Here is a 15,415-nt window from a genome sequence, read left to right on the forward strand (position 1 = left end):
GTTCAGTCTGTAAAGCTGCCAAAGCAGACTTGGTCTTCCTGGTTGACGGTTCCTGGAGTATCGGAGATGAAAACTTCCTGAAGATCATCCGTTTCCTGTATAGCACCAGTGGAGCTCTGGACCGGATCGGCCCGGAAGGCACACAGGTACCACGTGTTAGCCTTTAGCAAGCAGTTCTCTGAGAGCTTTGGCGTGTGTTGCGTCTGGTAGCTCTCCAGCGCCATGCTTTGACTGACAGGTTGTTGACAGACATGCCACAGAAATACCAGAAAAACAATGACTTGATGGAAAAATGTGCACTTTGCCTGAGGCACAGCAGGCTCCTCGTCCTCATCCGCAATGAGGACGAGGACAATATAAATATAGTGGATAAATATAGTTTTATTATTCAAATATTAATTAACCAAAGTGTTGTCGCCTGGAATGACGCTGCAACGGTGCGACTGCGAGCCAGCGATGGTCATCGTTTGTTGGCTGATGAATCTGAAATCATAGAATAGAATAGAATTCAACTTTATTGTCATTGCACATGTCACAAGTACAAGGCAACGAAATGCAGTTTGTATCCATCCAGAAAGTGCTTTAGCAAAAATATAGATATATTACAAAAATGTGTCTATTATTGGTATGAAGGTACGTTATCAATATGCTATAAGTTTGTACAGGCTATGAACAGGATATAAATATGAGAACTATACAGAAATATGAACTATACAAGTTCTAACAGTTGTAGAACTATAATTATTATTGTGCAGAATGATTGTCTGTACAGCATTTACAGTGAGATATGTGGCTTCTACAGAGGTTCTATAAAGTGCTGGTGGTTCAGTCCGTGTTATTATTGTGTGTATGAGGGTCCAGTTGTCCAGTTGTTTGTTTTTGTCCATTGTGTGTGTGTGTGTAGGTGGTTGTGTTTAGTCCATGAGTTTAACGTGGGTCAGATGTCAGGAGGCCGAGGAGTCTGACAGCTGTAGGGAAGAATCATCTCAGCAGGCTTGAGGTCAGGTGACTGTTCGTACGTCAGAGAGCTTTTACGTAAACTTATCCAACGATTATCCAAGTAAGCTCACACAATGTGGAGATGGGTGCTCGTGTTGTTTGTTTCCTTGAATTTTGAATAAACAGCAGTGACCCCAGCAAAGCTGCTTCCCTCTCCATCACTGCTGCTCCTCCACCCTCCACACATGCAGGGACCGTCCTCTCATCTGTCTCACGAAGAAACCACAGCTGGATTCACCATTGTCACATTTGCAGTCACCAAATGTGACATTGATGAATCCATTGGTTTAATTCCCATCTTTATAGTCATGATTCTCAGCAGTTCACTTATAATTATTATTATTATTATTATTATTATTACTGTCGGCCTGTGTAAGACGTGATTGTCTGTAGCTGTTAATGTGGAGACGTTTGTTCTAATGAAGACCATTTCGCTCATGATGTAGCTGCATATTTAAATTGGCCTGTTTATGTTTGCCAACACTACCATTGATACATCACAGCTGATCATATGACATCCGTTAAGACGGCGATGAATGCCACCACTTCAAAATCATCTTTGTGGAAAGACTTAAAGACCGTGCTGTGAATTTTCTTCTTACCAGATCACAGTTGATTTTTCATATCTTCACTATTGTGGGACGTGGCAGAAATGAGTAAGACTACCATGTGCACAGAGCAGCCTCCTGGGTAATTACATTGTAAAAAATCGTTAAACTTAAAGATTTGATTTCTCGTGGTTGTTTCTTTGGCCTCATCTAAATGAGTTTCCCCGTCATCTGTAGGAGCGTCTGATACACTGTAGATGCAAAGAAAAGGGAAACTTTCCAGGACAAACTAGAGCAAGAGAACAGACTGTTTACATACAGCAGTTTTCTCCCAGTTTTCCCAGTTGAGCTAAACCTCTTTTTCACTCCTGTGTTCAGAGTCTCGGTGTAGCGAATCAGCACCAGCGCCAAGTTTCCTCTAAGCTGCTCTCATTTCGATTTTTGTTATTTACAAATAAAGAATGTTCCTGAGTGGTCTCCCAGGTGGCCACAGCCCACTTCACTCATGAAACAGCTCATTTCCACGCTCTGTGTTACAGCTGCTCACGTGTCCTTAGTTTATTTGTGCTTCTGTCAGTGTTCCTCTTTCCTCCCCGTTCAGTCACAGTGGCATCAAGTATCGGCTCAGTTTGTCTGAGCTTTAGAGAACATTGTACATACTGTCTTTAAATGCTGTGATATACTGTAGTACAAGCGTATATGTGACCAAGTAAACAAAGCGTTCCAGGTGGAAGAAAACAACAAAACAGAGGGTAAATATGAACGTCAGCATGATTTTATGAAGCAGTCTAAACTAAGAGAGAGCTGTGGCTCTTTCTGAACAACAACCTGGATATCGATCAAAGTAACTGAAAAAATCAAATCTGCCCTAAAGAGGGTTAAACAGGCTCTCATTAGCAGCTCAAAAACACTGCCAGACTGATCCACTGGTGCTGGCCGAGTGCTTGCTGAATCCACCCAACTCACTGATTCCACAGCAAGAAGGGAAGTACCTGAGGCAGCGAGCAGCAGCACACAGCCACCCACAGCAGGCCCGCTGGAGCTGCACAAGTGCTGCGTACAAGCCAGGAACAGATGGAGAAGGAATACAAACGTTTTGATCTGAAGTCCAAACAAACAAAAAATAATTGCTTAAAAATATATAGTGTGGGGTTAATGTACCTCACTGTTTTAACTTATTCCATCTAACACAGCCTGACTCTTTGCCCACTGCAGGCTTATCATCCACCCGTATTATCTTATACTTTATTATTGAAAACAAAAATCTATCCTCCATTTTTCATAGTTTTTAAATATAATAATTCTTAAAGACCCGTCCAGTAATAACCTGATTCGTTGGGAATCATTTTGACGGGAGAATCGAGGCTCTCGTTGCAGCGGTGTAACCCTCCTCTGTCTCCATCCTGGGCATCATTATCCTTCTCTGCTCTTTGTGGTCGTTACAGTCGCTCTGTACCAGCCCGGGCTGTGATGCCAACATTCAGCATCATGTGTAGTGATGCTGATCACGTGTAGTGATGCTGAATGTGGTTTCAAATAGAATCACGGTTGTATAAAAGTAATACAAACATGATGTTCACTTTCTAAATGATGATCCCGATTCGAGTCTAAAAGGAGGATTCATAGAGATGAGCTTTTCTGTATTCTGTGACGGTGCTTCTTCTCGTAGTCTCCTCCTAACCCTCGGCCCCTACACCTAACAGTGGCCTACTTCCTCTTTTGGTTTATTAGCTACGTTCATGTGTTTTGTGACAGGTGGCTATTGCCCAGTTCAGCGACGATGCCCGGACAGAGTTTAAGCTGAACTCCTACAGTGACAAGGAGGGTCTGCTGGACGCCATCAACAAGATCTCCTACAAAGGAGGAAACACTAAGACAGGTGAGGACGCGCACAGCATGCAGGCTGCTGCTTTTCTGTGAAAGCACTGCGTATGAGTCACTGACGCTGGACGAGTGTGCTGCTGGAGTCTGCTAGAGTTTCAGGATGACAGATGTTGGCGTGCGTGCTTGAAGCCGGTGCGATACAGTGTACAAATGTATATAAGCTGTGCGACTGTGACAGATCAAATCCGTCTTTACCGCGGCAGAAATAATCTCTAAATCTGAGAAAGACACCTGGTCGAGACAAATCCACAGTGTAATGTGCACACGCTCAAACACAACTCCCTCGTGACGTTATCAATGCTACTGAGCAGGAGGCGACCGCAAACAGAAAATTAAATCACTGTGGAAAAGTGTGTTGTCCTCTCGGCTCTGTGTCAACATGCGTGTGTGCAAGTCGAGCATGTTCATGCATAGTCTTATCCATGGATGTGTGTGTGTGTGTGAGATGAGAGGAAGTCTGTAGGGAAGCAGTGAGAGGTGTAGTCATTAATCGCTGTTTACAAAGCAGCGCGGGCGGTTTCTCCTACAGGGATGAGACTGAGGAGAATAGATTTGTAACAGCGTCACTGGTGGGGAGGAATCCTCCCACTGCTGATGCGTTGCTGTAAAACACTAATCCTCCGTTTCTCACAGGAAGCAACAGTTTCTGGGATCTCCGCGTTGCAATTAGCAATGTGCTTTCTGTTGTTTCCAGAGGCCTAGAAAACATCTGATCTCTGGATGTATTAACGGCCGTGCAGCAGCCTCGCATCCAGACAGGTGCACATGGATTTGTTAATGACTCAGTCAACCTGTGGTTTAAGGTGTGGTTCTGAGTAAATATACAGAAAAAAGATAAAAGAGGCTCAGTAGATGAAAGTTCATAATCATTATTTGACTTTTTCCATTTATGCACTAAAGACATAAAGTGCACTAGTTCCTGAATCTTAAGCAACATGAAGACGCGGTGCCGGGAAACGTCATGACCAAACACCAAAGAAGAAGACACAAATCAAGAAACAGCTTATAATGACAATATATAACATAAATAGCAATAATAATACTACTAAAAATGTAGTCATCTTCATCACCGCTGTCATTGTCATCATCTCTCATCACGTTGCTTTGTTAATTCTGCAAAATGAAATTTATATTAAAGCCTATGAAACAAATATTAAGCAGTGGAAAAAGCACATGAGCCTGTATGAGCACATTTCTAAGGCATGAAAAGAACAGAAACATTCAAATAAACATCTAAATATTAATATGTGATGGTAACTGTTGGTAGTAATGTGTAAAAGTTGAAGAGTGTGAATAAGTCGGGGGTCCCGGGTGTCTGGTGGGTGTCTGAGCCTGCAGCGCAGTGGCTCTGCAGAGTGGGGGGGGGGCAGCCTTAGATGTTGAGCTGGTCCTCCAGCTGCTGCAGAAACATGAATTCTCTTCACACATTCAGTGAAACTTGTGATGTGATTTCCCTGGTGGGACGCTCTGATGCAACACTCTCTGATGTTCATGTACATCAGCATGGCATGCATCAATAATCATGTCCTTTCATCACGATTAATGCTACAGTTTGGAGTCAGATCTTCATCCTGCACTGATGACTAATTAGCATGAAATTTGAAATTAACTGATCATGTCAAGTTTATGTTGTACAAACCCTTAAGCTTCCTTTCTTTCATGTTGTTAATACTTAACACTGTAAACGGGGATCCTCTGAAGTCGATGGTGTTGCAGGATTTTCTGACTTCCTCTCAGAATAATGTCTGCCACACCGGAGACTGCAGCTGAAAATTGATTAATTTTGATTTCCCATCACTGCCAAGTCCGCAGTGACAGACCTGCAGCTCCGCTAATGACTTTTTTAACCAGAACAGATGGTGTGAAGTCAAATCAGCATAATAAAAAATCCTCTGGTAATAGACATGTTGTTTCAAATAACTCGTCTGCTGCTGTTTCTCAACTACTGAGAATACGAAGCTAAAAACGAAAAGTAGACTATTTGGAGTTATTGGAGATGGTTGTTCTGTCTGCTCACTCAGGTCGAGCCATCCAGCACGTGAAGAAAAACATCTTCACAGAAGAGGCGGGAGCGAGGAGAGGAATCCCCAAAGTCCTCGTGGTGCTCACTGACGGTCGATCTCAGGATGACGTCAACAAAGTCTCCAAAGAGATGCAGATGGAAGGTCAGAACTGTTTCTGTGTGAAGCTCTGAAGAAGGCCTAGAGCTGCGGTCTGTGTTACTGGAAAGCCAAACTTTATCTGCCTTTAAAATGTGCAAGAGTCTGCGTTCATATTGCTCCTCCAGTTTTCCTGTAGTTGGAGACATGGATCTTTCTCTCTCTGAATTCCCATCAAAGGTTACATCGTGTTTGCCATTGGCTTCGCTGATGCTGACTACGGGGAGCTGGTGAGCATCGCCAGTAAACCCAGTGACAGGCACGTCTTCTTTGTGGATGACCTGGACGCCTTCAAGAAGATTGAAGAGAAGCTGGTGACCTTTGTGTGTGAAGCTGCAACTGCCAGTGAGTCCCTGACCTGACGTTAGAGCTAAATGTAATCCTGAAGAGATCCCTGCACTGGACATTATAGAGTAAATTATACAACATGTGGTGCTTTTTCAATACATTAATAGAAATGGTTGAATGTGGTGGTTTTTAAATATTTGTCATCAAACTCACTTTTTGTCTTTCCCAGCGTGTCCGGCTGTACCGATGAGTGGCAGCACGATGCCAGGTAAGAGCTGGAGCGCTACTGCAGCCAGCCTGCTGTGTCCACGTGTCCATGTGTCCACGTGTCCATGTGTCCACGTGTCCACGTGTCACGGTCTCAGTTATGAGTGTTTACAGTAGGGCTGCTCAATTGATTGAATTTTAATCTCGATTACGATCTGGGCTTTCAACGATCATTAAAAATGACTGAGCCGATTATTAGCCCCTCCCTCGTGCTTTACTCTCGCGCTGCTCCGTGTGGCAAATCGAGCGCACCTCTCTGCATTTCGAACACGTGTCACAACAATTAAGAGCAGCGGTCTCCAACCTTTTTTGTGCCACGGACCGGTTTATGCCCGACAATATTTTCACGGACCGGCCTTTAAGGTGTCGCGGATAAATACAACAAAATAAAACTAGTACCGGTATCGAATAAAAGAAGATTTATTCATAACACACGTGAAAAGACCCAGGAAAACCGAGTAAACGATAAAAACGATAACAAAATAACGCTGAAAACCGATAAAAACCCTGAAAACCAGACATTTCACACCTGAGCCTCAACTCTCGCGGCCCGGTACCAAACGACTCACGGACCGGTACCGGTCCGAGGCCCGGGGGTTGGGGACCACTGATTAAGAGGACCGAGGGAAGCTCGGAAAGCTAAGCAGAAGTTATTTGGAGAGGAGAGTGACTGCTGTTGGTTGAAAAGAAAAAAAAACTTCAGTGGTGTGGAAACATTATGGGTTCGCGGAGTCAGACGTGGATCAAGTAGACACAGTGTGTAAACTTTGCTACAGTGTAGCTGCACCACAGAGCAACACTGCAAAGTTCACTAAACACAGATGTTTACATTTTTCATTTATTTTTTATATTGCAAACATTTGCACTGTTATCAGTATTTGCACTATTTTATATTATTTTTTGACAGTCTTTAAAGTCATTATTCAACACATTGTTATTGTTAAATAAATATCTCAATTTCAGTGAAAATAATCGTGATTATCATTTTTGCCATAATCGAGCAGCCCTAGTTTACAGAATAACTTCAAATAGGAAACAGAATATAAATCAAGTGTGAGCTGTGGTTTTAATGTGTTTGGATGAACACAATAATGTTAAAGCTCTAACCCTTCGTTTCAAACAGTATGGAGAGCCAACACTGCCAACACATGTAAAAACAAATAACTTAAACAACTGAGAATGTTGTTCATCAAAATGTCATTAATCATCAACATATCATTCTTTTTTATTATTATATTTAAATTTTCAGAATAAGCTGTTGCTCTGTTTTATTTCTTCTGTATTTTTCTTTTCATTTTAATACATTTTAGTTATTTGTTTTATTTTAATAGCATAATTTACATATCCTCTTTTTGTGTGTTATAAATAAATACAAAATCAAATTAAATGGTATCTGTTTATCTGACATTTCATGAATAAATAGATTTCTGTTGGTTTTTGCTGCATTTATATTCATTAAAAATGCACCAATACATTTACTGAATATCAGTAAGGGCCAGTATTTAACAGATGGTGTTTACTGTTGACAGAGACATCTGTGGTATCACATCAATATCTTGCTGGGAGAATTGAAGCTCTGAAAGACAGAACAGGGCAGATATGTTTTATAATGAGTTCTGACAAACAGCAACAACAGCTGAATAAAAGATATTAGACTGTTTGTTATTCAAACATCATCATCAGCCCCAGATTTCACAGTTGGCACATGTTTGTGTTATATTATATTATTTTATATTATATTATATTATTGAGTGACTTTGTTATTTCTTTTTTTAATTTTTATTTTTGGCAGTTTTGGCCCTCTATACTGGTGAAAACACACAGCCTGTAGTTTTTAGTGTTTATGGACTCTGGTATGTTTAAAATGATTGGCTGAATTAAATATCTTGTATCCTGCTGTCATGTCTTGTATGTCTGGGCTGCTTTTTCTGCAGCTCCATATTTCTTTACTTACAAATGTACAAATACTTCCTCTAAGCTTTTTTGCTGCTTTTCTACTTGTTGTAACTTGTAGAATTTGCTAAATGGATCAAAGTCCTGCTTTCATTGAAATGGTTACAACAGGTAATAATTGCTCCTTGTGTCATCAGGCTTTCGCATGATGGAGCTGTTCGGGCTCGTGGAGAATCGGTACAGCAGCATGTCTGGCGTTTCCATGGTACCCGGCACCTTTAACACGTTCCCCTGTTTCCACCTGCACAGCGACGCGCTGCTGGCACAGCCAACCAGGTACACAGGACACAGTCTCCACGCTCATAAAAATAGCACCTTATTTATTGGAAGCTTCACTGCTGCACCTTGATGGAAAAGACATCATAGCATGTTTTTCAAAGACAGATGAAAGTGCAGCAAATAGCTTCTGGTAGGAGAAGCAAGCTTTGATTTCACCAGCTGAGTATTGACTGCATCCAGAGCCCATAACCCCCACTGTTTGACCTAAAAGAGACATCACCAATGAGGACGTTTACCCGGCTCTGATGTTTTCACCCTGGCTCACAGGTACATCCATCCTGAGGGGCTGCCTTCTGACTACACCATCACCCTGCTGTTCAGGCTGCTGGCCGACACTCCCGAGGAGCCTTTTGCGCTCTGGGAGATCCTCAACAAGAACAACGAACCTCTAGTGGGAGTCATCCTGGACAGTGAGCTGAGACATGTTTATTTGTTTCCACTTTATTTCTAGACTCAAACCTATCAAAATAAATCAGTGAATACAACATATTTACCTGATGTTAATGAAAAGGAGAGTCGGGTACAGTGCAAGCTGCTGTGTTCTACTTCTGTTAAACTCGAGTTAAAATTCTGAACAAGATTGTTGCTTCTTATAAATGTTGTGTTTTATTTGTTGATTTATGTTTTTTTAATTCTCACGTTTCTTCCTGCAGATGGTGGAAAAACTCTGACGTTTTTTAACAATGACTTTAAAGGAGAGTTTCAGACAGTCACCTTCGAAGGGCCGGAAGTAAAGAAGCTCTTCTTTGGAAACTTCCACAAGGTCAGAATCACACCTGACCTCCGCTGTCTGTTTGCCTGACACATGGATGATTGATCGTCTGATTGGCTGACAGGCTAGAGAATAATTTGAACTTTGACCCTTAAATATTTACCAAGATGATGTGTAACTTAGTTGTTGTACAGTCAGCAGAAATCATACAAGCAAAATATTTTATAAGCAATATTAAAAACATAGTGAAGACCAGTGGAAGCTGGGACGATGATGTTGGAGTCTGTCTGTCCTGCACATTAACATACAGAGTCTGTGGCCTGATGGAAGCTCCTTTGATAGCTAAATACAGCTGCGTGCAGGTGTGGGAGGTCCTGCAGGGTCATTGTGCTGCAGGCTGCAATCACACGTAAACTGAACCCGCTGACAAAGGAACATGTAAAAACAAATCGAGAGCAGATGCAAGAAATAGTTTGTGATGCGTCCAAGAGGGAAAACGTGTTGGTGGAAGTGTTTGAAGTAATATAGGTCTGGTAATATTTTACTGAGATTTTAAGTAAGTAAAGTTTATTAAGGGCTTTTCATAGACAGGCAGTCACAGAGCGCTGAGCATGAAGGGTGACATAAACAGGTTAAGTAATAAAATAGAAAATATAAGCAATAGAAAGGGTTAAATGTTAATTTAATGTTAAAGCATTGATCAACAGAAGGCTTGTTTGAACACAAAAGGTTTTATCTGCTTTCTAAAGGATTCCACAGAGTCAACCAATCGCAGCTGTGGTGGTAAACTGGTCCACAGACTGAAAGGCTCCGCCCCCGTTGCTCCAACCAACAAACTCTGAGCCTGTGAGCAGAGGCAACGAGCTGCTGTGTATTTTATAAGGAGTTTGGATTAATAATCTGGGGGCCTGGTCATCTACTGCTCTGTATGTTAATCTACTGGGAGCCAGTGTACTTGCTAGAAGATGTTAGTAGCCTGGCTGCTGCGTCTTGTATAGTTTGGAGGTGATGATTGTAGGTGGTCAAACATGCTGAGAAACTTTCCTTTCTTTGAGTCTTATTGGTGTTCTTATGCAGTGGATTGATTAAAATTATATAGATGTTTTTCCTCTGGTTTGTTGACTGACAGTTTCACAGGTTTCTATTGACAAGCTCTGGTTCCTTCCCTCCTTCCCTCCTTGCACTCGTTCCTCTGCCACGTGAGGCCCTGTCGAGCAGTGTGACAGTAGTGGAAGTCCTGACAGGCGTACTGTAGTTGAGTCATGCCCCGAGCCTGAACCTGCTTGCAGTCGTGTTGTGTTTTTGTCGGCGTGTCAGAGCCGAGGGACGCTGACTGATCTGCTGTCTGCGTGCTGTCAGCAGAGCTTATCCTCCTTACCTTTTCACCTTTTGTTCTGCTTGCTCTGCGTGTGTGTGTGTGCGTCTGCCTCTGCATACAATTTTAAATCCTAGACCAGCATCTGCAGCGCCTACCTGACAAGTCTGTGTGACATTTGTATAGGACTCTGTGAATATGGATCAGAGGACATAAATGATTTGATAGTCAGCTCAGTTTGGCAATTATCCTGCTTTTAAGTACTTTGAAGATTAAAAAAGTCTCCTGTAAGTTCTACAAGTTCAGTTTTTCTTAAACTTTTTCTCAGTTATTTGACAAACGCAGGATGTGATGTGTTTTAGTGGCTAAAAACATCTACACTGCACACACTTACTGACAGCACACACAAGTGGGCATCCACAGCTTTAACCTCCTAGGACCTGCGTCCACATATGTGGACGTCACATTTTGGGTTATTTAGACCAAAATACTCAATTTTGCTCTACAAGGGCCTGATATCCACTTACGAGGACGTTATACTGCTACTGTTCTATCGAAACTTTAAACAAATATCCTCGTATGTGGCTCTGATTTTTCTTAGAAACAAAAACCGGGCAAAAAAAAAATCTAGTAATTCTTTGTTTTTACATTCATCGGGTGCCAATCAGCCCAAATATCAAAGAGAAATTAAAAATGCTGCCGTGGAAGAGTTCGGGTCTTAGGAGGTTAAACCTGGTTTACATTTTCCAAAAAAAGGGTCTTTGTTTTAGGTTCTATCTCTTTAAGACCGCCCACTTAAAGATCCCTTTCTTCTGATTGGCTGCCCTCACTGGTTTCCTGTTCTTGAACATCTGGATGTTAGTGACATCATCATACAGTATGAGGAAATCAGCCCGGCAGTAAAGTTAGAACAGTGTTGCTGATTATTGAAAGCTCAGCTCATTTCACTTGAGCACCACTTACTCTGATTCTCTGGAGAAGTTGGTCCCCTTTAAACGTGAACTTTGACCTCACTGCAGAGAGATTTCTGTAAATCACAGTCGCTCTATTGCAGATTCTCAGTCTCTTTATCTACAGTGTACAGGAGTGAGGGACACTAGTGCTTTTTGTTGTTCTCACTTTTAAAAACTAGTGACTCTGAAATGTGCAGCGCACCAACGTGGAGTTTGCACCACAGCTGAATAATGTTCATCTCACGCTGGGTGAAAACCACCCCTGACATCAGCAACAACAATGACCTGACATGACCAAACTTAAAATCCTCTCCTGCAGCCGATGATGTCTGATCACAAACCTGAACCCAGCTCTGCTCATACGTGCACATCACTGCCAGCACTTCTCTTATTCAGTGATAATGATTATATTTTGTCAGAATACTTTTGAGACTTTTGCACATTTTCAGTGACCTATCAGAAGTAGGCGCCTAACAGCTTCTTTTAGCAGCTGTGAAGCTGCTCGTACACCTGCTGCCGTGAGCTGAGCCAGAACAAAGATAACGATATGAGAGAAATGTGACGCATGAAAGTAACAGCAGCGCTTCTCCAGGCTCACACTGAGCGCCCTGTGTTGTGCTCATTGTTTGAACACACGTGTGATGGTCCTGGTGATGGTTCTGGTTGTTTAACATGCTGTAGGTTTAACATGTAGGTTTCGTTCCTCTGCCAGCCGTGTTTTGTGTGTCACGTCTCTACTGTAGATTTTCTTCTGTCTCCATGTTTAATCATCTGTCTTCGCTGTCAGCTGTGTCTCCTTATGTCTGTGTCTCTGTGAGTTACATGCTCAGTTTCTAGTCTCTACTTTTCTGTCACTGTGCCTTTCCTGCGTCCCACGTTTAGCTACTCTTGTCTCCATGTATTATATTCCCTCTGTTCCCCTTCTTAGTCATGTGTCCATGTCTCAGGGTCAAGTCTGCTTCTTTGTGAAGGTCTCTTGTCCTGTGTTCAGTGTATTCAGTTTTTTTGTTTCTTGTTATGTCTGATTACTCGCAGCTGTGTTTCCCTCCTGTTTCCATCCCCTTGTTACCCCCACATGTATTTAACCCCCGTGTTTTCCTCTGTCCGCCGTCGTGTCATACACCCTCGTGTCATACACCCTCGTGTCATACACCCTCCCTGCCGTGTGTTTCCCTTGTGCTCCTGTCTAATTCCTAATTCTCAGTTCCAGGTTTGTTTTCTTGTTGTCTAGTTTGCGTTTCTAGTTTCCCGGTGTTTTAGTTCTTAGTTTCCATGTCCAGGGTGTTGGTTTGTTTTTTGTGAGTTTGTTTCATGGAGGATTTCCCAGCTGCATGTACAAGTCCTGCGTTTGGGTGCTTCAGTCCTGCCTGCCACACAGCGTCCCACGACAGACACCTCACATCATGTAGCCTGAAGTGTTTTATCCTCTCAGCATCAATACCAAATACAAACACGGCTAGTTGTAATGTAAAGCAGAATATGAGAGAATAAATGAATTGTTCCTTTACTGCAGTTGCTCTTGTTTCATTATTATTATTATTATTATTATTATTATTATTATTATTAGGAAGTTTGGGATGTGTAGAAATTCTAGTCCCGTCCTTCCAAATATAAAACTCATGTTAGCTTCGGTGCAACACTTTCAGTTGGTTGCTCTTCAGCTGTGGTGACTTGGTTCTCACTTTCTTGCTGTATTAACATTAAATTTAATGTTCAATTCCAAATGCAACACAACATTAACCAAAGTAGACATCAAACTGTCAAAGAACCGCAGATTGATTTCTGCAGTGGAAATGAATCTGACTTTTGCAGGCATTAGTAATCTGAATTATTATAATCACTTTTTTCAACCCATAATTTTGCAGACTATAATTATCTGAGGATGCAAAGCAGCGAGAAAAGTATTTCATCCAACATTAAAATCCCACCTAAAAGTAAAAAAGTGTGTTTATCTCCTCTGATCCAGGTTATTACAGGAGCTTTGAAGGCTTCACAAACTGGGAGATGGAAACGTTCGTCTCCAGCTGTCAGAGAAAATAGAAACATTTCTTCATCCGTGCGTACGTGTCACAATTTGATGCAGGCATATAGAAACTCAAATTACAGAGCAGACTTTTTGGGTTTACAGCCTGTTGTCTTTATAGCAGCATGCGTATGTTTTGCATTTTGAGTGTTCGCTCTGCCAGGATAAACATAGACCGTTTTAACAGTTTAATTTGCACTTTTCAAAAGTAGCGAAACACGAACAAACAACTCAGATGGTCCAAAAACAGCTTCTCTGTAAACCGCATCACTTTCACCAACGCACAACAGTGCACTTACAGACGGAGGTCAGTGGGGTTTCAAGGTGTGTTAGTGTGTGCATTTGTGTGTACTGCTGCTGTGAAACCAGCAGAGTCGCTGACAGCAGCCTGGTGGTGTGCTGCGATTTTGGGAGAGGAGGGGTAATGGTGTCGAGGAGCCACTCGGAGTCGACAGGCGGCGTTTTATCCGCCTCGCAGTTCAGCTCTCGACTGTCCGTGATGGTGACAGTAATACCTTTGTGTGTGTGTGTGTGTGTGTGTGTGTGTGTGATTAGAAATGGTGATGTCACTCAGTGAGATAATTTTAGTCTCAGTCTACTCTGCTGGTTTGTCCCAGTTCCAGCTCAGGCTGTGCAGCTGCTGTAACACTGTCCTGTGGGAACAATGTAATGTGCTCCCTGTGGGGTGTTTTTCCTTTAACATTAAATTACTTGAATGTGGCTCATTGCATTATTTTTATTCCAGCCAAATATCCTTCAGTTCTTTTTTTCACCATATTAAAACAGTTTATTAGCTGCTGTGATGTTAATGAAGCAGGAAGCAGATGGAGTGAAATGTGTGTTTTAATGCACATTTAAATGTAATTTAATAATAATAATAATTTAATTATATAAGTGCTGGAAACAGTTCAAATATAGTTTTAGTAGAACTCTGTGATATTCTGCATCAGGAGACTGTTCTGTGGGGCTTTTTAGCCTCACTGGGTGAAGGTGGAAAGGTCAAAAATCCCCTTTGACAGAAAGAAAACGGCTCAAAGAGGACAGACCTGTGCCTGGGCTGGTGACTGAGAGGAAGGAGAAAAGAAAAGACCATAAATAAGTTCACATGTGAAGTAAAAGAGAAGTCGTGCGAGGTCTCCCAGCTGTCTGAGCTATAATTTTAAATCCAGTCTTAAAATGAAACTTTGAGCTGTTCTTGTGTGTTTAATGTTTGTGCACTGTTGGTGTTCTGTGTTATTCAACTGTTACTGCGTCAGCGTGTGACGCACCGTACTGACAAACACAAAGAACAGCTCGGTCATGTTACGGCTTCACAGGAAGGGGGCGCTGTTCTCCTACTTTCTGCAGGCCGAGACGTCTGCACAGCTTCTAAATGCTGCTGATGTTTGTGAGGAGTCATAATCATCACAGATATTAATAATAATTGCTTCTTTATTAACAGCATTTATCTTAACACTTGTTTTGCATTCATGTTTGGACCTCTAAAACTAACTTTAAACGAGTGACTGTATCTCTTCCTTCTCTGCAGCTTCACCTCGCCATCAGTAAGACGAGCGCCAAAGTGTTCGTTGACTGCAAGATGGTGTCTGAGAAGACCGTCAACGCAGCAGGAAACATCAGCACTGATGGGCTGGAGGTTCTCGGTAGGATGGTCCGCTCCCGAGGGAACAAGGACAACTCTGCACCGGTGAGAGCAGCACGCACACAAATACTGTAAACTGCAAAGAAAGCTGCTGGTTTGAGCCCCTGCTCCCTCTAGTCTGCATGTTGAAGTGTCCTTGGGCAAAATACCGAACCCCTGATCAGTCCATGAAATAGTGAGTGTTGGAAGAAACACTTTGAGTGCTCAAATATAAGAACCAGTTCACACATCATGGACGTTAGTCTGCTATGAAAACTAAATATCAAAACCAATGTTTCTGTGTGTTTCGGCCTTTTACGTGAGCCCAGAATAAATGTCAGAGTAAATCTCATTCAGTTACATTTAAGGAGCCTGCAGTAAGTCAGAGAAAACCCCAAACAATCAGATGACTCC

General features: G+C 42.2%; 1 protein-coding gene across 4 annotated transcripts in view; it reads left to right on the top strand.

Annotated features, from left to right (window-relative positions):
- col14a1b (collagen, type XIV, alpha 1b) overlaps positions 1 to 15,415 on the top strand; it is a 180,977-nt gene that overhangs the window by 137,517 nt on the left and 28,045 nt on the right. For all 4 annotated transcript variants that reach the window (XR_014799223.1, XM_084919140.1, XM_084919141.1 and 1 more), the window contains 9 exons: positions 7 to 146; positions 3,303 to 3,426; positions 5,453 to 5,596; positions 5,771 to 5,935; positions 6,108 to 6,146; positions 8,236 to 8,374; positions 8,645 to 8,787; positions 9,031 to 9,140; positions 14,909 to 15,067. Coding sequence is in view for 3 of the 4 variants with exons in the window: in XM_084919140.1 (XP_084775266.1) it covers positions 7 to 146; positions 3,303 to 3,426; positions 5,453 to 5,596; positions 5,771 to 5,935; positions 6,108 to 6,146; positions 8,236 to 8,374; positions 8,645 to 8,787; positions 9,031 to 9,140; positions 14,909 to 15,067 (1,163 nt within the window). In the remaining variant the exon portion in view is untranslated. The remainder of the gene's footprint in view (positions 1 to 6; positions 147 to 3,302; positions 3,427 to 5,452; positions 5,597 to 5,770; positions 5,936 to 6,107; positions 6,147 to 8,235; positions 8,375 to 8,644; positions 8,788 to 9,030; positions 9,141 to 14,908; positions 15,068 to 15,415) is intronic.

The sequence above is a fragment of the Perissodus microlepis genome, chromosome 22 (genome assembly GCF_051167445.1).
Source record: "Perissodus microlepis isolate ML-2025 ecotype Zambia chromosome 22, ASM5116744v1, whole genome shotgun sequence".
Lineage (NCBI taxonomy): Eukaryota > Metazoa > Chordata > Actinopteri > Cichliformes > Cichlidae > Perissodus > Perissodus microlepis.